Here is a 23,745-nt window from a genome sequence, read left to right on the forward strand (position 1 = left end):
TGACACCAGCAGGTCTACATCTCTCTGCACAGAAGCAATATCTAACAATGTAAGAGAAGGCGTCGTCTTATTTATCTTTTGGTATATTTTCAGATCATCAGCGAAAATTTTGTATTTACAGGTCAGACCGTGAGCCACAAAGTTAATATAAATGAGAAAGAGGGTTGGTCCAAGGACAGACCCTTGGGGAACTCCATTACTGTAGTTACATGCGTAGGATCACTCAGAACCCCCAACCACAACCCTCGTTACTCATATTCCTGGGTAGTTGTTTTTGTGTTGTTGGTCTAATGTTTGCGTCAGTGAGTACCATGTCATGGTCACTGAGACCTCGCAGTACTCGTGTACGTGAAATTAAAGAAGCTTGTGAGGAACAAGTTAGTAGTGTGTTGGATGTGACCCCGGCCATGTCCTATGTTAGGATTGTGTCTTCCTACACTGACCCGTGTGCGTGTTGGTTGATCACGATATGTCAAGTTCACAGCTCATCGGCATTAAATTCGTGAAGGTGGGAAAGCCCCCTAAGTATCCATAAGTAAGAAGTGCCGTTAGTAAGGCGGCCACCACCACCACCACCACCACTATTGTCATCATCAGCCACAACACCGTCACAGGGCTCGGGGTCGTGAGGGTAGCACGTTCCCGGCTGGCTCACAGGTTGTTGTTGTTGTTGTTAAAGATTTTCCCCTAGTCAGGTGACACAGACTGTCTTTCCCTACCTGGCTTACACCCTCGTGGCGTGCCCGTGCCTGTGCAGCCCTTGAACCAGGCCGTAACACCAGGCGGCGAGTGCTGGGCGGCGGCCGGTGGTGACGTCAGGGAACAGCTGATCGGTGACGTGAGGAAGGAGCGGAGGAGGAGGAGCGTTGCCAGGGTGACGGCACACAACCACACAACATGCACCGCTGCGCCACAGGGTGAGTGACAGCACCAGAGGGCCACCACTCGGGGCCGTGCCTGGTAAGCCAACACCACCCACACATATATGTAAGCCGTTGATGCAGGAAATTTGTACAGGAATCGGTAACTTAATCCTTGACAAATGTGAAGCAAATGAAGTATCCTATGCACTCCACATGCTATTTTATTCGGTATATTAGAAGCAGTAGTTAGCTAGATTAACCGTACTGGACAGAGTTACCAGAAGACTAACCAGAGAGAGGTCTTGTAAATGGTTGCTGGTAAAACTTATGGTAAATCTGTCCACTATTAATGCTCCTTGTGTCTCGGCTGGTGAGTGAGGTGACAGGCTGGCCAGCACTTCCTTCACGGCCACTGGAGCTGCCTATAGACTGTGAGTGTTTGTTGTGGGTAGAGTTACCAGAAGACTAACCAGTGAGAGGTCTTGTAAATGGTTGCTGGTAAAACTTATGGTAAATCTGTCCACTATAAATGCTCCTTGTGTCTCGGCTGGTGAGTGAGGTGACAGCCTGGCCAGCACTTCCTTCACGGCCACTGGAGCTGCCTATAGAGTGTGAGTGTTTGTCGTGGGCAGAGTTACCAGAAGACTAACCAGTGAGAGGTCTTGTAAATGGTTGCTGGTAAGACTTGTGGTAAATCTGTCCACTGTGAATGGTCCTTGTGTCTCGGCGGCTCCAGTGTGGTGAGGGAGGTGACAGCCTGGCCAGCACTTCCTTCACGGCCACTGGAGCTGCATAAAGATGCTGAGTGTTCGTAGTGGACAGAGTTACCAGAAGACCAACCAGTGAGAGGTCTTGTAGATGGTTTAATGAATGTGGCCGCCTGTGTCAGTCTCAAGGTGTTGACTCAGTGCATCGTGAGGCACTCTGGGATCTCCTGTGACTGTGTGGGATTCCTGCAAGGACCGTTGGTGTACTGGCTGGCCTGTGCTGGGACTGGGGGTGCCATGAAGTGTGTGAGTGTGTGAGGCAGGGCTGTGTCCTTGACCCTTCACTTTACAACAATAGTTACTGTTTGTGTGTTATTGTTGTGGAAATGCAGGCAGTCAGTGGCCTTAGAAGAGCAAGAACATAGAGCCAGTGAAAAACATAAGAAAACACATACAGCGGACCTTAAGAGGCTGAGGACAGTTAATATAAGGACAGGAGTTGATAAGTTCAGATCACCTGCACTTTATAATCAGTTAGCATAAAATTAACTAAGAAAGCAACACTACAGCTGACTTTAAGAGGCTGAGGACAGTTAGTTGACGATGAGTTGATGAGTGCCTTGTGCTGTGCCTCCAGTGTGAGTGTGTTGAGGGTGGAGCCAGTCAGGAGGTTACTACACAGCCCCCCAGTGCATGCCTACCACCGGCTGAGTCTGCGGCAGCCCCTCCAGCCCCCAAGACGGCCCCCAAGACACTCCGGGCCATCCACCCTGTGTCTGCTGCGGCCCCCCTCGCTGATCAATGTTGACGTCACTCGGAAGTGTTCATTCGAGTAAGTAATAATAATAATAATAATAATAATAATAATAACAATAATGATAATAGTAATAATAATAATAAAGCTACTTGTTTCTCCAGAGTGTCAATTTTTGCCATGAATTCATTAGCTCATGAAAAAAAAAAGTGTTCTCCCTATATGTCCTAGAATTAATATCAAACTCTAATAAGGTCACTAACAAAAACAAACTAAACTCTGCAATCATCGAAATCATCCATCACCGGGACCTTCAGCTGTGATTTTTTAGTGATGATCATTTTGCACTTATAAGAGAGTGTAGAGAGGAGAATAAACGCTCCCTATCAGCTACTTCACCGGCACTTTCACTGAGATTCTTTCTAGTAATGAGTCGTCTTGCATCTGTGGCGCTCCCTGCTGAGATGAGGCAAGTGACACACACAAGAAAATGAGAAAATTGCCATTGAAGAAGTTTGGTGTTTCTGCACTTTTTCTCGGCATGTGTGAAAAAAAATTTACTCTAATGCCCGAGGATTGCCTGTAGTTGGTCGATGTGAGGCAAGTGACATCTCAAGATTGACCTCCATGTCGCTTACCTCACTTCAGCAGGGAGTGACACATTTATAGGAGAGTGCAAAGAGGTGAGTAGATGTTCCTTATAAGCTACTGCTCTCATAACCTTTTCCCCCTCCCTCCTCCCCAGGGTGAGCGAGGTGCGTTACGAGCAAGTGAGTGACGAGACGCTGGAGTCCCTCTCGGAGTACCTGGAGGAGCTTGTGGCCTCAGAAACGGGGCTGCAGGACTCTGACGTGCTGTACAGTGTGAGTGCTTTGATCAACCTCCCCCTCGGCGATCCCCTTACTGGTGTGTCAAGAAGGGCTGGAATGGGGTTGAGGAGGACTGGTGGGGAGTTGAGTTGAGGAGGTTCAGAGAGGGATCAAAGAGGATTGGAAGGGGTTGAAGTTGATTAGGGGGGTATTGAGGAGATTCAGAGGGGATTGAGGAGGATTTGGATGGGGGATTAAGTAGTATTGGCTGTTTGGGGTGTTGCAAATCCTTGTTGAGCTTGTTTTCCAGGCTCCAATATTGCTCCTGCTTTTGTTTTGGTGCAGATAAGGTGTTTAATCCTAAGTATCAACCCCCCCCCACCCCCACCCCTTGTTGATGATCCCCTTGACTCATAGGATCCCAAATAGTGCATCACAGAGGGGGGTTGAGAAGGATTTGGATGGGGGATTCAGTTGTTTATAGTTTTGAGCTTGTTTTCCTTGCTCCAATATTGTTACTGCCTCTGTTTTGGTGTATATAAGATGTTTAATCCTGAGTATCCCCCCCCCCCCCCTTGATGAGGATCCCTTGACTCATGGGATCCCAAATGATGTGTCACAGAGGGGCTGAGAAGGATTTGGATAGGGTTGAAAAGCATTGGCTATAGGATTGAAGAGGAGTTACCAAAGTTATGAAAAGACACATAACACAGCCCTGTCTTTCCTGCCACAACACATACAAAAGCCAAGTTATAGAAAAACACAGGATACATAGAACTCAAGAGACACATAATGCAACCCTGGCCTCTCTCTCACATACATAAAAATGCAGAGTTATAAAAAGATGCATGATACACAGAACCCAAGAGACATATAAGGATACATAATGCCACCCTGTCCTCCCTCACACATATATAAGAGAAGCCAGGTTATAGAAAGACACATGATACACAGAACCCAAAAGACACATAAGGACACAATGCAACCCTGGCCTCCCACACACATACATAAAAAAGCAGTTATAAAAAGACACATGATACACAAAACCCAAGACACATAAGGACACATATCAACCCTGTCCACATGATACACAGAACCCAAGACACATGAGGACACATATTAACCCTGTCCACATGATACACAAAACCCAAGACACATGACCCCCCAAAAAACACATATAAACACATAACATGCAACACCCCATACCCCTCACACACACACACACACACACACATAACACGTCTCTTTCACCTCAGAGCGGAGTCCTGACGCTTCAGCTCGGCACACATGGCACGTACGTCATCAACAAGCAGACCCCAAACAGGCAGATCTGGCTCTCGTCACCCGTCAGCGGCCCCAAGAGGTTCGACTTCCTGGACGGACTCTGGATTTACCGCCACACAGGGGAGACGCTGCACGGCCTCCTCAACACAGAGCTTGCCAGGGTCTTCTCGCCTGACCTCGACTTTTGCAGCTGTGCCTACGGGAGCCGGGAAGCTGCGTAAATGGTGACCTCTCAGTGTGTGTGTGTGTTGAAGAGTTGGTCACAGTGTCTTTGAGGAACTTGTACAGAAAAGGAGAACAAGAAGAAGGTTATGTAGTGTGTGTGTGCGTGTGTGTTTAAGGGAGAGTTGGTGGCAGTGTCTTCAGAGGAACTTGTACAGAAAAGCAGATATCGAGAAAGGTTATTCCTGCAGCGCCTTCAGAAGTAAATTTGTCCAGAAAAGGAGAAAAAAGAAGAGAAAGGTTATCATAAATGGTGTATGTTTGTGCATTTAAGAGAGAGAGAGAGTTTGCTGCAGTACCTTCAGGAAAACATGCACAGAAAAGGTTATTCCTGCAGTGCCTTCAGAAGTAAATTCGTCTAGAAAAGGAGAAAAAAAAAGAGAAAGGTTATTGTAAAGGTGTGTGTGTGTGTGCTTAAGAGAGGGAGAGAGAGAGCTGCAGTGCCTTCAGGAAAACATACACAAAAGGAGAAAGAAGGAAGAGAGAAAAAAGTTATTGCAGCGGAAATGAAGCCTTGAGAGTGGGGGAGACTTCTTGCAAAAAGTCAGATCAACGTTAACTTGCATGCAGCGTCTGGGAGTCTGAAAATAACATAGATAGACAGTGGAAGTTTACTGCAAAAAACACACACACTTACGAAGCCCTGAGAGTGACTGGTATTATTAAAAAAACTTAGATCAACGTTAACTTGTATATAGCGTCTGGGAGTCTGAAAATAACATAGATAGACAGTGGAAGTTTACTGCAGAAAACACACACCTACAAAGCCCTGAGAGTGACTGATGTTATTAAAAAAAACTTAGAGAGATTAATGTTAACTTGTATATAGCATCTGGGAGTCTGAAAATAACATAGATAGACAGTTGAAGATTACCACAGAAAACACACACACTTACCAAGCCCTGAGAGTGACTGATGTTACTAAAAAAACTTAGATTAATGTTAACTTGTATATAGCATCTGGGAGTCTGAAAATGATATAGATAGACAATGAAAGTTTACTACTGAAAACACACACCTACTAAGCCCTGAGAGTGCCTGATATTATGCCAAGAACTTGATTAATGTTAACTTGTATATAGTATCTGGGCGTCTGAAAATGATATAGATAGACAGTGAAAGTTTACTACTGAAAACACACACCTACTAAGCCCTGAGAGTGACTGATATTGTGCAAAGAACTCAAATTAATGTTAACTTGTATATAGCATCTGGGAGTCCAAAATTTGATATAGATAGACACGGTGAAAGCTTATAGCAGGCAACATAACCTCACAAGCAGATAAACTTAAGCTTGCATAGGGCACAATTGCTAAAAAAAAACTCCTGTGAATAATAAACTACAAAGAGCCTCAATTTGTGAACTATATCAACAAGAACAAGCTAGTACTTTACATAGAGGAATCGGTAAGCACTGATCCCTTTACTGCGGCCACACACACATGCACACAAAAAATCTTATATAATTCGCCTCTCGGAACAAACCCAGATTCAAAGACAGGGAATTTGTGAACTATATTAACAAGAACACGCCAGTACTTTACATAGAGGAATCGCTAAGCACTGATCCCATTACTGCGGCCACACACACACGCACACAAAAAATCTTATATAATTCACCTCTCGGAACAAACCCAGATTCAAAGACAGGGAATTTGTGAACTATATCAACAAGAACACGCCAATATCGTACACAGAGGAAACATTGCTCGTGGATTCAGTGAGCAAGTCGCCACACTAATATCATACACAGAGGAAACATTGCTCGTGGATTCAGTGAGCAAGTCGCCACACTAATATCATACACAGAGGAAACATTGCTCGTGGATTCAGTGAGCAAGTTGCCAGCAGTCATAAGAATATTAACATGAATCACTCAAGTTCTTATCCTCTCATCTTGGCAGCATAAGGAAGCAGTGTTCATAACCACACCACCTTACGGAAGAAGTGTGGAGTTTGGAGCTAACCAGGAACACACACACACACACACACACACACACACACACACACACACACACACACACACACACACACACACAGTTTATCCGAAAGACACAAACTCGCAAAGACCTGAGAGTTGTCAATGGTCTTAAAGGTTCAAGATTGACACTAAACAAATAGGTAAATAGGTAATTAAATACACACACACACACACACACACACACACACACACACACACACGACCCCCCCTCCCCCTCCCCCCCGATACACCCCCCTACACACACACTCAGCCATGTCCGGCGGCGACACGTCCAAGCTGGTTAGCGCAGTCAAGGACGGGCTTCACTCTGAGTGGGCCGAGTTCAAGAAGACCAAGAAAGCGAAAGCCAAGCCCGTGTGCCCCTATGCCATCGGTGGGCAGCGCGACACCCCCATTGCCGCACTGGAGAGCATCAGCAATGGCGTGCGTGAATGGGAGGTATGCCTGCACTACACGGTTGACCCCACAGTGGACAGGTCGCGTGGGGTCCTTCCGAGCGAGGTCATGGTCGGGGCGGAGGGTCAAATCTGGCTGTACCCCATCCGCCGCCACCTCACGGATGACACCCCAGGGACATCCGTAGCTGGCCCCGCGTCCTCGGTCCCCCCGCTCAAGCCTGTTCCGGTGGGGGGCAAGACACGGCAGCTGTCCCCGAAGGCGTCGCTGATGGTCGCGGCGGAGCAGTCGGCGAACTACATGCTGGATCACATCAAGCGAGTGAGTGAGTTCGCCTTCATCGCCGGCAACAACCAGGCCCTCATCATGTGCCTGGCGTCCGCAGCTCTCGTCCGCAGCAGACTCAACACCTACAAGGACATCCTCAAGCAGCCAACCTCTAAGTAAGGACTCGGTTCACCCACTGTCCTCTGTTTCCTGTTCCTCTTCCTTCTCTTTTTCCTTCAGTCATTTACTTTGATGTTCCTTTCCCTTCCTTCCTTCCTTCCTTCCTTCCTTCTCTTTCCTTCAGTCACTTACTTTGATGTTCCTTTTCCTTCCTTCCTTCCTTCCTTCCTTCTCTTTCTCCTTCAGTCCCTTACTTTGCTGTTCCTTTCCCTTCCTTCCTTCCTTCCTCCCTTCCTTCCTTCTCTTTCTCCTTCAGTCACTTACTTTGATGTTCCTTTCCCTTCCTTCCTTCCTTCCTTCTCTTTCCTTCAATCCCTTACTTTGATGTTCCTTCCTTCCTTCCTTCCTTCCTTCCTTCCTTCCTTCTCTTTCCTTCAGTCCCTTACTTTGATGTTCCTTCCTTCCTTCCTTCCTTCCTTCTCTTTCTCCTTCAGTCACTTACTTTGATGTTCCTTTCCCTTCCTTCCTTCCTTCCTTCCTTCCTTCCTTCTCTTTCTCCTTCAGTCACTTACTTTGATGTTCCTTTCCCTTCCTTCCTTCCTTCCTTCTCTTTCCTTCAGTCCCTTACTTTGATGTTCCTTCCTTCCTTCCTTCCTTCCTTCTCTTTCCTTCAGTCCCTTACTTTGATGTTCCTTTCCCTTCCTTCCTTCCTTCCTTCCTTCCTTCCTTCTCTTTCCTTCAGTCCCTTACTTTGATGTTCCTTCCTTCCTTCCTTCCTTCCTTCCTTCCTTCCTTCTCTTTCCTTCAGTCCCTTACTTTGATGTTCCTTTCCCTTCCTTCCTTCCTTCCTTCCTTCCTTCCTTCTCTTTCCTTCAGTCCCTTACTTTGATGTTCCTTCCTTCCTTCCTTCCTTCCTTCTCTTTCCTTCAGTCCCTTACTTTGATGTTCCTTTCCCTTCCTTCCTTCCTTCCTTCCTTCTCTTTCTCCTTCAGTCATTTACTTTGATGTTCCTTTCCCTTCCTTCCTTCCTTCCTTCTCTTTCCTGCAGTCACTTACTTTGATGTTCCTTTCCCTTCCTTCCTTCCTTCCTTCCTTCCTTCTCTTTCCTTCAGTCACTTACTTTGATGTTCCTTTCCCTTCCTTCCTTCCTTCCTTCCTTCTCTTTCTCCTTCAGTCACTTACTTTGATGTTCCTTTCCCTTCCTGCCTTCCTTCCTTCCTTCCTTCCTTCTCTTTTTCCTTCAGTCACTCTGATGTTCCTTTCCCTTCCTTCCTTCCTTCCTTCCTTCCCTCTCTTTCTCCTTCTTCTGTCCCTTACTTTGCTGTTCCTCTCCCATCCTTCCTTCCTTCCTTCCTTCCCATTACTGTTGTTGCTTCTTCTTCCTCTTCCTTCCTCCCTTCCTTTCTTTCTCCTCTTCCTTCCTTCCTTCCCTCACTTCAATGATTGTATTTCTCCTCCTCCTCTTCCTTCCCTTCCTCACTTTGATGTCTTTATTCCTCCTTCTCCTCCTCTTCCTCCTCTTCCTTCCCTTCCTCACTTTGCTGTTTTTATTCCTCCTCTTCCTCCTCCTCTTCCTTCCCTTCCCAAAACTTCATGCTGGCTTTGTTCACCACCCTCCCCCCCACCTCATGAACCTGTGATGCCCCCTACCCCCCCCCAACCCCAATATCCGCCAAATTTACATGCCTGGCGATTCCTTGCTTGACATGTATAATTGTGAATATCTTTGCCGTGCTTGGTGGTAATGAAATGGGGACAGGTGTACTGGAGTGCCTTATGATACATGTGGACGCATATAATAACTTGTACTGCCATGGTGTGAAGTTTGGAGCGCCATGGTGTGAGGCAGTGGTGGTGGACACATGTTTTTATGAGGTGGCGACACAGAAGTAGGGAGAGATAAGAGGGCTGAGTCTGGTGTTGGGTTATGGTATGAAGAGGAAGAAGAAGAAGAAGAAGGTGTTGGAATAGAGTGGATAGAAGACAGAAGGATTGGGAATGTTTGGGAGAAATAGGAAGAGAGAAGAAGAAGAAATGTGTCCTGTATTTCATGTGTCTTGTGTTTCATGTGTCTTGTGTTTCATGTGTCCTGTGTGTGTGTGTGTGTCTGTTTCATGTGTCTTGTTTGTGTGAGTGTCTTGTGTTTCATGTGTCCTGTGTTTCATGTGTCCTGTATTTCATGTGTCTTGTGTGTGTGAGTGTCTTGTGCTTCATGTGTCCTGTGTTTCTTGTGTCTCGTGTGTGTGAGTGTCTCATCTCATGTGTTGCCCCTCGCCGCAGGAACCTGACGGCCGCGCTGGGTCGGTGTGGCGAGGTGGTGGAGTTCATGATGCAGAATGTCCTGAGCTACAACTGTGACCTGCTGTCCCTGCTGCTGCACGACGCCGCCAGCCACGACTGGCTCAGCCCAAAGCCCTACCAGGAGGGCGCCCGCTGCTCCCTCACCGTGCAGATCTGGTCCTTCTACATGCAGGGTGAGCAAAGGCCACCAACACAGGACAGCCCCGCCACTCAACAGCCCTGTGACATAGGGTCGTATTCTAACCCGGTAGCAGCGGGGATCATGTTTCTTAACCCAGTAGCAGTGGGGATCATGTTTCTTAACCCGGTAGCAGCGGGGATCATGTTTCTTAACCCAGTAGCAGCGGGGATCATGTTTCTTAACCCGGTAGCAGTGGGGATCATGTTTCTTAACCCAGTAGCAGCGGGGATCATGTTTCTTAACCCGGTAGCAGTGGGGATCATGTTTCTTAACCCAGTAGCAGCGGGGATCATGTTTCTTAACCCAGTAGCAGCGGGGATCATGTTTCTTAACCCAGTAGCAGTGGGGATCATGTTTCTTAACCCAGTAGCAGCGGGGATCATGTTTCTTAACCCAGTAGCAGTGGGGATCATGTTTCTTAACCCAGTAGCAGCGGGGATCATGTTTCTTAACCCAGTAGCAGCGGGGATCATGTTTCTTAACCCAGTAGCAGTGGGGATCATGTTTCTTAACCCAGTAGCAGTGGGGATCATGTTTCTTAACCCAGTAGCAGTGGGGATCATGTTTCTTAACCCAGTAGCAGTGGGGATCATGTTTCTTAACCCAGTAGCAGTGGGGATCATGTTTCTTAACCCAGTAGCAGTGGGGATCATGTTTCTTAACCCAGTAGCAGCGGATCAGGTTTTAACCCGGTAGCAGTGTGGGATCAGGTTTTGAATGGTAACCCCAAAATAGATGATTCATAAGCTGATCACAAATGTGTTGATATATATTATGAAATGGTTTACATGAGTGATGATGATTTTTTTCTCATTTTCCTTGCTTAGAGGGGCCTTTAAGAAACATGATCCCCACAGCTACCGGGTTAATGGTCCCTCCAAGCGAGAAAAATGAGAAAAAATCACCCCTCACACAAACCATTTCATAATATATATCAAAGCATTTGTGATCAGATTATGTATCATCTATTTTGAGGGGTTTATATCATGGCACAAATTTGGCCCGTCGCTGCTGCATGGTAAAGCCACAAATTTGGCCCGTCGCTGCTACACGGTAAAGCCACGAATTTGGCCCGTCGCTGGTACCGGGTTAAACATCTCATCGCCCAAGTTCACATATTTGACAAGGCTTTTGTTGGAGTTGAGGGCACTTCCAGTAGTTTTATGACCCTGGTGGTAGTTCGACCTTTCCTCAGTAATATGAGCCTAAAGAAACACTCATTAGAACCCAATTGATCCCCTCTTTGACCTTTATAATTAGTTGATGTGAGAAGTGAAAGTGTCTTATAAAACCGGCCATAGAGTGACATAACAGCAGAACAATCAAAGAACGAACTTGTCTTTGCTTCGGGTGATATGTTCTTGGGCAGGCTTTGCAGGGTGAGCTCTGGGCACCAACACAGGACAGCCCCGCCACTCAACAGGCCTGCGACATTGAGAAAGTTGTGCCATTGTGTTTTATACAGTGCTTCTAGGAGTCTTGGTGGGTTTTCTTCCTTATACTGATAGCTGCGTTGTAGAGAAAGTGCTTCATGACAAAACAGTCGCGTAATGAACCTGTTTTAACCTTAGATATCACGTTCTTGGGCAGGCTTTGCAGGATGAGCTCAGGACACTAACACAGGACAGCCTAACCACTGAACAGGGCTGTCATATAGAGAAAGTGCATCATAACAAAACAGTCACGTAATGAACCTGTTTTAACCTCAGATATCACGTTCTTGGGCAGGCTTTGTAGGATGAGCTCAGGACACTAACACAGGACAGCCCCACCACTCAACAGGGCTGTCATATAGAGAAAGTGCGTCATGACAAAACAGTGGAGTAATGAACCTGTTTTAACCTCAGATATCACGTTCTTGGGCAGGCTTTGTAGGACGAGCTCTGGGCACTAACACAGGACAGCCTAACCACTTAACAGGGCTTTCATGTAGAGAAAGTGCGTCATAACAAAACAGTGGAGTAATGAACCTGTTTTAACCTCAGATATCACGTTCTTGGGCAGGCTTTTCAGGATGAGCTCTGGGCACTAACACAGGACAGCCTAACCACTCAACAGGGCTGTCATATAGAGAAAGTGCATCATGACAAAACAGTCGAGAAATGAACCTGTTTTAACCTCAGATATCACGTTCTTGGGCAGGCTTTGTAGGATGAGCTCTGGGTAGTAACACAGGACAGCCTAACCACTCAACAGGGCTGTGGTGTAGAGAAAGTGCATCACGACAAAACAGTCAAGAAATGAACCTGTTTTAACCTCAGATATCACGTTCTTGGGCAGGCTTTGTAGGATGAGCTCTGGGTAGTAACACAGGACAGCCTAACCACTCAACAGGGCTGTGGTGTAGAGAAAGTGCATCATGACAAAACAGCCGCGTAATGAACCTGTTTTAACCTCAGATATCACGTTCTTGGGCAGGCTTTTCAGGATGAGCTCTGGGCACTAACACAGGACAGCCTAACCACTCAACAGGGCTGTCATATAGAGAAAGTGCATCATGACAAAACAGTCGAGAAATGAACCTGTTTTAACCTCAGATATCACGTTCTTGGGCAGGCTTTGTAGGATGAGCTCTGGGTAGTAACACAGGACAGCCTAACCACTCAACAGGGCTGTCATATAGAGAAAGTGCATCATAACAAAACAGTCGCGTAATGAACCTGTTTTAACCTCAGATATCACGTTCTTGGGCAGGCTTTGTAGGATGAGCTCTGGGTAGTAACACAGGACAGCCTAACCACTCAACAGGGCTGTCATATAGAGAAAGTGCGTCATGACAAAACAGTGGAGTAATGAACCTGTTTTAACCTCAGATATCACGTTCTTGGGCAGGCTTTGTAGGATGAGCTCTGGGTAGTAACACAGGACAGCCTAACCACTCAACAGGGCTGTCATATAGAGAAAGTGCGTCATGACAAAACAGTCGAGAAATGAACCTGTTTTAACCTCAGATATCACGTTCTTGGGCAGGCTTTGTAGGATGAGCTCTGGGTAGTAACACAGGACAGCCTAACCACTCAACAGGGCTGTCATATAGAGAAAGTGCGTCATAACAAAACAGTCGCGTAATGAACCTGTTTTAACCTCAGATATCACGTTCTTGGGCAGGCTTTGTAGGATGAGCTCTGGGTAGTAACACAGGACAGCCTAACCACTCAACAGGGCTGTGGTGTAGAGAAAGTGCGTCATAACAAAACAGTCGAGAAATGAACCTGTTTTAACCTTAGATATCACGTTCTTGGGCAGGCTTTGTAAGGTGAGCTCTGGGTAGTAACACAGGACAGCCTAACCACTCAACAGGGCTGTGGTGTAGAGAAAGTGCATCATGACAAAACAGCCGCGTAATGAACCTGTTTTAACCTCAGATATCACGTTCTTGGGCAGGCTTTGTAGGATGAGCTCTGGGTAGTAACACAGGACAGCCTAACCACTCAACAGGGCTGTCATATAGAGAAAGTGCGTCATAACAAAACAGTGGAGAAATGAACCTGTTTTAACCTTAGATATCACGTTCTTGGGCAGGCTTTGTAGGACGAGCTCTGGGTAGTAACACAGGACAGCCTAACCACTCAACAGGGCTTTCATGTAGAGAAAGTGCGTCATGACAAAACAGTGGAGTAATGAACCTGTTTTAACCTCAGATATCACGTTCTTGGGCAGGCTTTGTAAGGTGAGCTCTGGGTAGTAACACAGGACAGCCTAACCACTCAACAGGGCTGTGGTGTAGAGAAAGTGCGTCATGACAAAACAGCCGCGTAATGAACCTGTTTTAACCTCAGATATCACGTTCTTGGGCAGGCTTTGTAGGATGAGCTCAGGTCACCAACACAGGACAGCCTAACCACTCAACAGGGCTGTCATAGAGAAAGTGCGTCATGACAAAACAGCCGCGTAATGAACCTGTTTTAACCTCAGATATCACGTTCTTGGGCAGACTTTGTAGGACGAGCTCTGGGTAGTAACACAGGACAGCCTAACCACTCAACAGGGCTTTCATGTAGAGAAAGTGCGTCATGACAAAACAGTGGAGTAATGAACCTGTTTTAACCTCAGATATCACGTTCTTGGGCAGGCTTTGTAGGGTGAGCTCTGGGTAGTAACACAGGACAGCCTAACCACTCAACAGGGCTGTCATATAGAGAAAGTGCGTCATAACAAAACAGTCGCGTAATGAACCTGTTTTAACCTCAGATATCATGTTCTTGGGCAGGCTTTTCAGGATGAGCTCTGGGTAGTAACACAGGACAGCCTAACCACTCAACAGGGCTGTCATATAGAGAAAGTGCGTCATGACAAAACAGTCGAGAAATGAACCTGTTTTAACCTTAGATATCACGTTCTTGGGCAGGCTTTGTAGGACGAGCTCAGAACACCAACACAGGACAGCCGTAAAAAATCTCCCTCTTGGCGCAGTGTTTCCATGAGTCTTGACGTTTCCTTTTCCTCGTGAAGTCCAGAATCTTACCTTCCAGAATACAACATAATTAAGTTGTGTTCTCTGTGCTCCCCATGGCTGAATCTGTACCATATTTGTGTGTTTTTGATTATATATATATAGTTCACAAATTGTTCTCCTGCTCATAACAGTGGAGTAATGAACCTGTTTTAACCTCAGATATGTTCTTAGGCAGGCTTTGTAGGGTGAACACATACCAACAACACATGAAAGACACATTATTATAGAGGGCTGTGTTCTGTAGAGTGACACAGTATCATAACAGTGGAGTAGTGAACCTGTTTTAACCTCCAGTGTCATGTTCTTAGGCAGGCTTTGTAGGGTGAACACATACCAACAACACATGAAAGACACATTATCAAACATGCCTGTGTTCTATAGTGACACAACAAAACAGTGGAGTAATGAACCTGTTTTAACCTCCAGTGTCATGTTCTTTGGCAGGCTTTGTAGGTGAACACATACCAACAACACATGAAAGACACATTATCAAACATGCCTGTGTTCTATAGTGACACAACAAAACAGTGGAGTAATGAACCTGTTTTAACCTCCAGTGTCATGTTCTTTGGCAGGCTTTGTAGGGTGAACACATACCAACAACACATGAAAGACACATTATCAAACATGCCTGTGTTCTATAGTGACACAACAAAACAGTGGAGTAATGAACCTGTTTTAACCTCCAGTGTCATGTTCTTTGGCAGGCTTTGTAGGGTGAACACATAACTACAACACATGAAAGACACATTATCAAACATGCCTGTGTTCTATAGTGACACAACAAAACAGTGGAGTAGTGAACCTGTCCTTAACTCCAGTGTCACATTCTTAGGCAGGCTTTGTAGGGTGAACACATACCAACAACACATGAAAGACACATTATTATAGAGGCCTGTGTTCTATAGTGACACAACAAAACAGTGGAGTAGTGAACCTGTCCTTAACTCCAGTGTCATGTTCTTTGGCAGGCTTTGTAGGGTGAACACATACCAACAACACATGAAAGACACATTATTATAGAGGCCTGTGTTCTATAGTGACACAACAAAACAGTGGAGTAGTGAACCTGTTTTAACCTCCAGTGTCACATTCTTAGGCAGGCTTTGTAGGGTGAACACATACCAACAACACATGAAAGACACATTATCAAACATGCCTGTGTTCTATAGTGACACAACAAAACAGTGGAGTAGTGAACCTGTCCTTACCTCTGTTGCGTTCTTTGGCAGGGCTGAGGAATGATCTGTGGCGCTACACATCACCGCGCATCAGTGAGAGCATCCTGGCCAGCATCTTCACCGACACCCTCAGCCTCATGGTCACCAGATATGCACAGGTGAGGCCCCGAGCTGCCCTGAAAGAGTGGAGATACGGCTGAACTCTTGCATCAAGGAATTGGACAGCACAGGGATGAAAGAGTGGAGATACTGGTTAGCTCTTGCATCAGGGAATTGGACAGCACAGGGATGAAAGAGTGGAGATACTGGTTAACTCTTGCATCAGGAAATAGGACAGCACAGGGATGGAAGAAGGAGGACACTGGTTAACTCTTGTATTAGTTTAAGTCATTGGAAGAATAAAATACAGTAGCAGGAAGACTGTTCATGGGCTTAGCAGTGAAGAGGATGAAAGAGTGGATATACTGGTTAACTCTTGCATTAGGAAGTTGGACAGCACAAGGATGAAAGAACGAGGACACTGGTTAACTCTTGTATTAGTTTAAGTCAATGAAATTATAAGATACAGCAGAAGGAAGATTGTTCATGAGTTAACTCTTGCATCAGGAAATTGGACAGAACAAGGATGAAAGAGTGGAGATACTGGTTAACTCTTGCATCAGGAAATTGGACAGAACAAGGATGAAAGAGTGGAGATACTGGTTAACTCTTGCATCAGGAAATTGGACAGAACAAGGATGAAAGAGTGGAGATACTGGTTAACTCTTGCATCAGGAAATAGGACAGAACAGGGATGAAAGAGTGGAGATACTGGTTAACTCTTGCATCAGGAAATAGGACAGAACAGGGATGAAAGAGTGAAGATACTGGTTAACTCTTGCATCAGGAAACTGGACAGAACAGGGATGAAAGAGTGAAGATACTGGTTAACTCTTGCATCAGGAAATAGGACAGAACAGGGATGAAAGAGTGGAAACATGGAAACATGGAAACGCAGGCAACAGAAAGCCTATTGGCTCATTACGAGGTTGCCCGCTTTGGTGATTTAATCTGCTCGACAGCCTGGGGCCTGGGGAGCAGATGAAAGCACCTCGACATTGAGGAGTAGATGAAAGCACCTCGATATTGAGGAGCAGATGAAAGCAACTCAATATTCAGTTTACTCCCGACGCAGCGAAGTGACGGTCGATTCTATATTTGAAGGAGTTGATAGTATTCGCATTTACTACTTCTGAAGGAAGATTGTTCCAGTGACGGATGACTCGGTTTGAAAAGAAACTCCTTCCGATGTCTGTGTTACATCGCTTAGACTGAATGGGTAAACCGTTATTTCTAGTTCTTAGGTTGGTTTGCAATTCAAAGAAATTGGAGTAATCGACGTTATTGAATTTTTTCAGATACTTGAAGACTTGAATCATATCTCCTCGTAGGCGTCTTTTCTCTAATGTAAAGAGATTGAGTCGCTTGAGTCGTTCCTCGTACGGTTGAGCCCTTAAGGTTGGTATCATTTTCGTGGCGCGTCGCTGAATCCTTTCCAGTAAATCAATGTCCTTTCTGTAATTAGGAGACCAGAACTGTACTGCATACCGAGGTGCGGTCTTACCATGGAATTATACAAGGATAGCATCACGTCTGGCGTTTTACACTCGAAGTTCCTCGCTATGAACCCGAGCATAGTGTTGGCTTTGTTGTATGCTTTTTACAGTGATTCGCGTGTTTCAGGTCACTGCTGATAGTGACTCCAAGATCCTTTTCCTCCTGCATCGCTTGCAGAGGTCTCCCATTCATGATGTATGTGTGGTTACTATTTCTGGACCCAATGTGCATGACTTTGCATTTGTCAACATTAAAGACATTTGCCATTTTTCCGACCATTCGATAATGTGATTGAGGTCTTTCTGAATGATTTCGCAGTCGGTCTTTGTGAGGCCTTTCCCCACCTTAGTGTCATCAGCAAATTTCGATATTGTGGATTTCAGTCCTGCTTCGAGGTCGTTGATATATATGATGAAGAGAATGGGTCCCAGCACTGACCCTTGAGGCACTCCACTAGTGACTGGAAGCCAATCGGAAGGCTGTCCGTTGAGTAGTACTCGTTGTTTTCTGTCGGTGAGCCAATCTCTTATCCACGCGATCAGATTGGCTCCAATGCCCGCCGAGTGCAGTTTCTTAAGGAGTCTCTAGTGCGGTACTTTGTCGAAGGCTTTCTGAAAGTCCAGGTATATAACATCACTGGGGATGTGGGCATCCCAGTTCTTATATATACCTTGGAAGAAGTCTAATAAATTCGTTAGGCAGGAGCGCTTGTTTCTGAAGCCATGCTGGGTGTCGGAGATTACATTATTGTCTTCTAGAAACTTAACAAGTTTGTCTCTAATAATCTTTTCGAGTATTTTTCCTGCCACTGATGTCAAACTTATGGGCCTGTAGTTTAATGCAACGCTTTTGTCTCCTTTTTGAAAATTGGTGTTACGTTCGCCATCTTCCAGTCTTCCGGGACCTTTTCAATTGAACAGACTGGTTGAATATGTTAGTGAGTGGCTGAAGTATTTGTTGTTTAAGCTCTTTTAATAACCAAGGGGACAAACCGTCAGGTCCTGTTGACTTGTTTGTGTCGAGTTTATCCAAATACTCTTTCACTTCTTGGTCGCATATTGAGTCAATTTTCAGGCGTGATTCCCTCGGCGGGTCAGGGTTCTCGGGCATGGTTTCGATGTTTTCGACTGTGAATACGGATGCGGTTACTGTTGAGGATTCTGGCCATCTGTTTACTGTCCTGAGTTGCAGCTCCAGTCTCGTCTGTCAGGGGACCAATATTGGATTTTACTTTCTTTTTCGATCTGATGTATGTGAAGAATTTTTTGAGTTTGTCTTGATGTCACGCTGCTATTTGTTTTTCGAAGTTGCGTTTACTACTCGAATAAGGGTGCGACAAGCTCTGAGGCTGTTGTGGTACTGAGAACGGGCTTCGCCGTGTCATTCTCTTTCATTAGGTTATAATTCCTTTTTTAAGTTTACCGCCCTTTTTATTTCTCTGGTCATCCACGGTGGATCTACGGCACCATTTACTCGCCTGGGTTTCGTCGGCACTGTAGCCTTTTCTACTCCCAAAAGCTTATCTTTGAAGTTGTTCCACACGTTGTCGATTGTATTGTCGGTTAGGTGAAGTTGGTCCCAGGTCGCAGAGGGAAGCAGCTCACGGGCTAGGTTGAAATTTGCTTTTTTGTAGTCTGGTATCACTGACGGATTGTCTACGAGTTTGTGACTTATGTTGACATTGAAACGGATTAAGTGGTGATCGCAACCGTTAATTTTTCACCAACTTCACAGTCGCGAATGAGGTCGGGTCGCTTACTAATACCAGATCCAGCAGATTGTTTTCTCTTGTTGGTTGAGTTACAACTTGAGTGAGGAACGAATCCTCCACCATTTCTATAAGCCTGTTACCCTCTTGATCTCCAGTCAATTGTCCCCAGTCAATGTTAGGGCAATTAAAGTCCCCAATTATTATTGCTTCTTTACTTTGTGTTAAAGAGTGAAGCTCTTCGTACAGGGCAGTGTCATCGGCTGCCTGTTGTTTTGGAGGCCTGTATACGGTCGCAAGTGTTAGTTTCTTATTATTCGCAGTTATTTCCACATAGACGGAGTCGTAATTCTCTGCATCCTGTTTGTCTATTTTTATGGCAGGGAGCGTACTTTTTACGTAGCAAATTACTCCTCCTCCTTTCTTGTGCATTCGATTTTTTTGGAAGTTTTCGTACCGAAATGACAGTTCAGATACTAGATGTGCAGAGTTGGCCCAAGTCTCTGTGATGGCTACCACATCTGGTTTCTCAGTTGCAATATACGCCCTAATTTCGTCCTTTTGGGTAATAGACTGCGTGCATTTGTGTACAAAATGGAAATGTGACTACTGGTTTGGCAGCGTCGTGTTGATTTAGTTCGCTTGTCGGTGGCGTCGTTGGTTACACAGTTTCTTGCATGACGCATCGACGCTACGGTTCAGTTGATCAAGGGTTGCCTTTGCCCTCGCCTCCAGTTTTTGAATAGCTTTTCGAGAAGCTTTCAACTGCATCGTTCAGGAGCCTTCCTAGCCGCTACGAACCAACCTCGTTCAAGTGGAGTCCGTCCTCCCAAAACAAATCTGGGCGCTGGTTGAAGTGATGCCATGCGTTCATGAACCCTCGCCTTCATCGTTACATAACTGCTTTAGACTAGTGTTGACGCCGTCGCTTTACTGTTGTTGTATCCGGCGAACGTATTGACTCTCGGTAGAATTCCAGAGACGATGATGTGAGGGACTTGGTCTTGTATTTCCGAATGACTTGACGGTATTTTGCTAACAGGTCCTGAATTTGAGTTGACTGAAGGTCGTTGGTTCCCATGGATCAGATACACTGTGTCGTCCTTCGCATTTACTGAAACTGCATCGACAGCTGATTCAATATCGTCCAGTTTGGCTCCGGGGATACAGAAACGCTGCCGTGTCAACGTATTCCGTCCGCAAAACTCCGTAAGTTGGCCTCTCACCACACTGTCTCCAACTAAATTGACTCTAGTAGTTAGTTTGCCCATACCAGGAAACAGCGTCTGGTTCGTACAAGTGACAGCTGGTAGAATGGTCTTGTGATTTCTTCTGGAAGGGCGCGAGGTACAAGAGGGAGCTCGGGCTAAGGTGGGTTTGGAAGTGGTGGTGGTGATAGTAGTGGGTGATTGGGGAAGGGTGGAGGGTGAGGTGTGGGTGGAGGGAGATGTGGTATCAGAAGTGGAGGAGGAGGCGGAGGTTGAGTTCGTGTTGGAGATGGAAGTGGAGGATGGAGTGGTGATGAGGATAGGGGAGGAGTCAAGGGTGTTGGAGGGAGAGGAAGGGAGAGCGGGAGAAAGGGGAGTGGTACTGTGGATGGAGGTGGATGGGGTAGGAAGGGAGGTGGATGGAGTAGAATGAATGGTAAGGGTGGCGGCGGGCTCAGGCGTGGCAGAGGAGATCGTGTTGAAGGTGGAAGGGGAAGATGGAGTGGTGATGAGGATAGGGGAGGAGTCAAGGGTGTTGGAGGGAGAAGAGGGAGTGGGAGTTGATGAGGTAGCAAGGGAGGTGGATGGGATAGAAGGAATGGTAGGGGTGGCGGCGGGTTCCAGCGTTGCAGAGGAGTGGGGTGGTTGAGGCGAGGCAGAGGAGATCGTGTTGGAGGTGGAAGGGGAAGATGGAGTGGTGATGAGGATAGGGGAGGAGTCAAGGGTAGTGGAGGGAGAAGAGGGAGTGGGAGTGGATGAGGTAGCAAGGGAGGTGGATGGGGCGGAAGGAATAGTAAGGATGGAGGCGGGTTCAGGCGAGGCAGAGGAGGAGGAGGTATGTAATTGGGTCAGAACGTCAGAATATGAGTTTGAGGTGGAGGAAGCTGGAGTAGGAAGGGCGGGGAATGACGTCACAACTTCCCATATCAGAACGTTTGAGCGTTTCAACTCATCGTTAATCGAGCTAAGTGCTTGGATACGCGAGTCCAAGACACAATATTTACATTTAGACTCGCTGAGTTGAAAGTGGATCGTGGCAAATTTCTGCGAACAATTACCAAGTGAAATATTTGGGCATGGTTACAATTCCTTTTTTCTTTTCTTTTTTCTGTAGCAAGAAACTTTAGTTATGATATATTTAGAAACCGCGTGGGTGGCTTGCTGAATACCAGGAAGGAGCTCAACTGAACACCTGGAAGGAGTTAGGTAGGGTCGGGTCGAGTCCCGCGGGGGTAATTAGTTGGACGGTAGAGAGGCTTATTTAGTTAAAGGAACACAAAGGAGCACAAAGGAGGAGGAGGAGGAGGAAATAGTTAGAGGAGGAGGAAATGGTTAAAGGAGGAGGCGGAGGAGGAAATATGGGTTTGGGCGGAGAAGGAGGAGTAGGGAAGGTGATTAAAATAGAATTAGAAATACCTGTGTTGATTAGGATTATTTAAGGAGTGCCGGTGGTTTCCTTCGTTAAGCCCTCGGTGGCTGTGGGATATGGGCGGTGTGTGAACACCTGGGTCTTGTGTGTGAACACCTGACTGTCTTAGTGAGGAGTGCGGTGAAAAGATTAGCCGACCTCACTAATCCCGGAAAATTTCAGACTTAACGGGCGGTACCGGAGTAATTATACCCTGGAAATAAATAGGGCGGGGTTCAGGAACGATTGGTAATGAACAAGAAAATACAGTGAGTTGTGATCTGACCGTTTACTATAGTAATAAAATAAATAAAATACTCGCTATAATAAGTGTGTAAATGTATCACTCGGGTTTATGTTTAAACAATGTGTGTGCTGTTGTTGAAATACTTTACTTTGTTACCCTGTGACAGGTACGGGAAGCAGTAGAATTATGACACTTAGCGTTCCACAGCGTCTGTGATGTCTGCTAGGCAGTGAAGCGACGATGAAGTTACCGATGAGCGATGTCCAACCTCTTCAAGTAATATCAACTACAGTTAAAGTCCTCGATGGCGTATAAAGATTGCACAACACACTTGGTGAACACTAATTCACGGAATCGCGGTTAACAGTAAATTGAGGAATCACGATGAGCACTGAATTACGGAATCACGGTTAACACTGAATCACGGTATCGCGGTTAACACCGAATCACAGAGTCGCGATTAACACTGACTCACGGAATAGCGGTTAACACTAAATCAAGGGATCACGGTCAGCACTAAATCACTGAATCACGGTTAACACTGAAACACGGAATAGCGGTCAACACTGAATCACTGTATCACGGTTAACACTGAAACACGGAATAGCGGTTAACACTGAATCACTGTATCACGGTTAACACTGAAACACGGAATAGCGGTTAACACTGAATCACTGAATCACGGTCAACACTGAAACACGGAATAGCGGTTAACACTGAATCACTGAATCACGGTTAACACTGAAACACGGAATAGCGGTTAACACTGAATCACTGAATCACGGTTAACACTGAAACACGGAATAGCGGTTAACACTAAATCACTGAATCACGGTTAACACTGAAACACGGAATAGCGGTTAACACTAAATCACTGTATCACGGTTAACACTGAAACACGGAATAGCGGTTAACACTGAATCACTGTATCACGGTTAACACTGAAACACGGAATAGCGGTTAACACTGTATCACGGTTAACACTAAATCAAGGGATCACGGTTAACACTAAATCACTGAATCACGGTTAACACTGAAACACGGAATAGCGGTTAACACTAAATCACTGTATCACGGTTAACACTGAAACACGGAATAGCGGTTAACACTGAATCACTGTATCACGGTTAACACTGAAACACGGAATAGCGGTTAACACTGAATCACTGAATCACGGTTAACACTGAAACACGGAATAGCGGTTAACACTGTATCACGGTTAACACTAAATCAAGGGATCACGGTTAACACTGAATCACTGTATCACGGTTAACACTCTAGCCGGAGCGAGCGGGGGTCGTGACCTTAGCCTAGGAGGGTCAGGAAACGAGTGAGGAGGGTCAGGAAACGAGTGAGGAGGGTCAGGAAACGAGTGGGAGGGTCAGGAAACGAGTGGAGATACTGCTGAACTCTTGCATCAGGAAATAGGACAGAACAGGGATGAAAGAGTGGAGATACTGCTGAACTCTTGCATCAGGAAATTGGACAGAACAGGGATGAAAGAGTGGAGATACTGGTTAACTCTTGCATCAGGAAATTGGACAGAACAGGATGAAAGAGTGGAGATACTGCTGAATTCTTGCATCAGGAAATTGGACAGAACAAGGATGACAGAGTGGAGATACTGGTTAACTCTTGCATCAGGAAACTGGACAGCACAGGGATGAAAGAGTGGAGATACTGCTGAATTCTTGCATCAGGAAATTGGACAGAACAAGGATGACAGAGTGGAGATACTGGTTAACTCTTGCATCAGGAAACTGGACAGCACAGGGATGAAAGAGTGGAGATACTGGTTAACTCTTGTATCAGGAAATTGGACAGAACAGGGATGAAAGAGTGAAGATACTGCTGAATTCTTGCATCAGGAAATTGGACAGAACAAGGATGAAAGAGTGGAGATACTGGTTAACTCTTGCATCAGGAAATTGGACAGAACAGGGATGAAAGAGTGGAGATACTGGTTAACTCTTGCATCAGGAAATAGGACAGAACAGGGTTGAAAGAGTGGAGATACTGGTTAACTCTTGCGTCAGGAAATCGGACAGCACAGGGA

General features: G+C 45.9%; 2 protein-coding genes and 1 long non-coding RNA gene across 6 annotated transcripts in view; 2 read left to right on the forward strand and 1 right to left on the reverse strand.

The window, feature by feature from the left end:
• Nucleotides 1-583: 583 nt before the first annotated feature.
• LOC126996752 (frataxin homolog, mitochondrial-like) lies at nt 584-5,447 on the forward strand. Its single transcript, XM_050857591.1, has 4 exons — nt 584-917; nt 2,208-2,402; nt 3,070-3,187; nt 4,390-5,447. The coding sequence occupies exons 1-4, from the start codon at nt 898-900 to the stop codon at nt 4,636-4,638; spliced, it is 582 nt and encodes a 193-aa protein (XP_050713548.1). The 5' UTR covers nt 584-897; the 3' UTR covers nt 4,639-5,447.
• On the reverse strand, nt 4,900-6,407 carry LOC126996753 (uncharacterized). 2 transcript variants are annotated; one of them, XR_007751454.1, is made up of 3 exons: nt 6,260-6,407; nt 5,783-6,110; nt 4,900-5,657 (listed from the first exon to the last, which is right to left on the reverse strand). It is a non-coding gene; the product is annotated as an uncharacterized LOC126996753 (long non-coding RNA). The 2 variants fall into 2 exon arrangements; XR_007751453.1 differs by having other exon boundaries at nt 4,900-6,110.
• A 349-nt stretch (nt 6,408-6,756) lies between these two features.
• Nucleotides 6,757-23,745, forward strand: part of LOC126996748 (uncharacterized protein KIAA0825 homolog) — a 52,087-nt gene continuing 35,098 nt past the window's right edge. For all 3 annotated transcript variants that reach the window (XR_007751450.1, XM_050857579.1, XM_050857580.1), the window contains exons 1-3: nt 6,757-7,459; nt 9,684-9,877; nt 15,574-15,680. Coding sequence is in view for 2 of the 3 variants with exons in the window: in XM_050857579.1 (XP_050713536.1) it covers nt 6,873-7,459; nt 9,684-9,877; nt 15,574-15,680 (888 nt within the window). In the remaining variant the exon portion in view is untranslated. The remainder of the gene's footprint in view (nt 7,460-9,683; nt 9,878-15,573; nt 15,681-23,745) is intronic.

This window comes from Eriocheir sinensis, chromosome 11, assembly GCF_024679095.1.
Source record: "Eriocheir sinensis breed Jianghai 21 chromosome 11, ASM2467909v1, whole genome shotgun sequence".
Taxonomy (NCBI): Eukaryota; Metazoa; Arthropoda; class Malacostraca; order Decapoda; family Varunidae; genus Eriocheir; species Eriocheir sinensis.

Bases quoted from the DNA above. Each gene is read 5' to 3' on its own strand.
- LOC126996752 (XM_050857591.1), top strand. From the start codon at position 898: ATGCACCGCTGCGCCACAGG. The intron at 918-2,207 runs GTGAGTGACAGC...CTGTGCCTCCAG, and splicing joins ATGCACCGCTGCGCCACAGG to TGTGAGTGTGTTGAGGGTGG. The intron at 2,403-3,069 runs GTAAGTAATAAT...CCTCCTCCCCAG, and splicing joins ACTCGGAAGTGTTCATTCGA to GGTGAGCGAGGTGCGTTACG.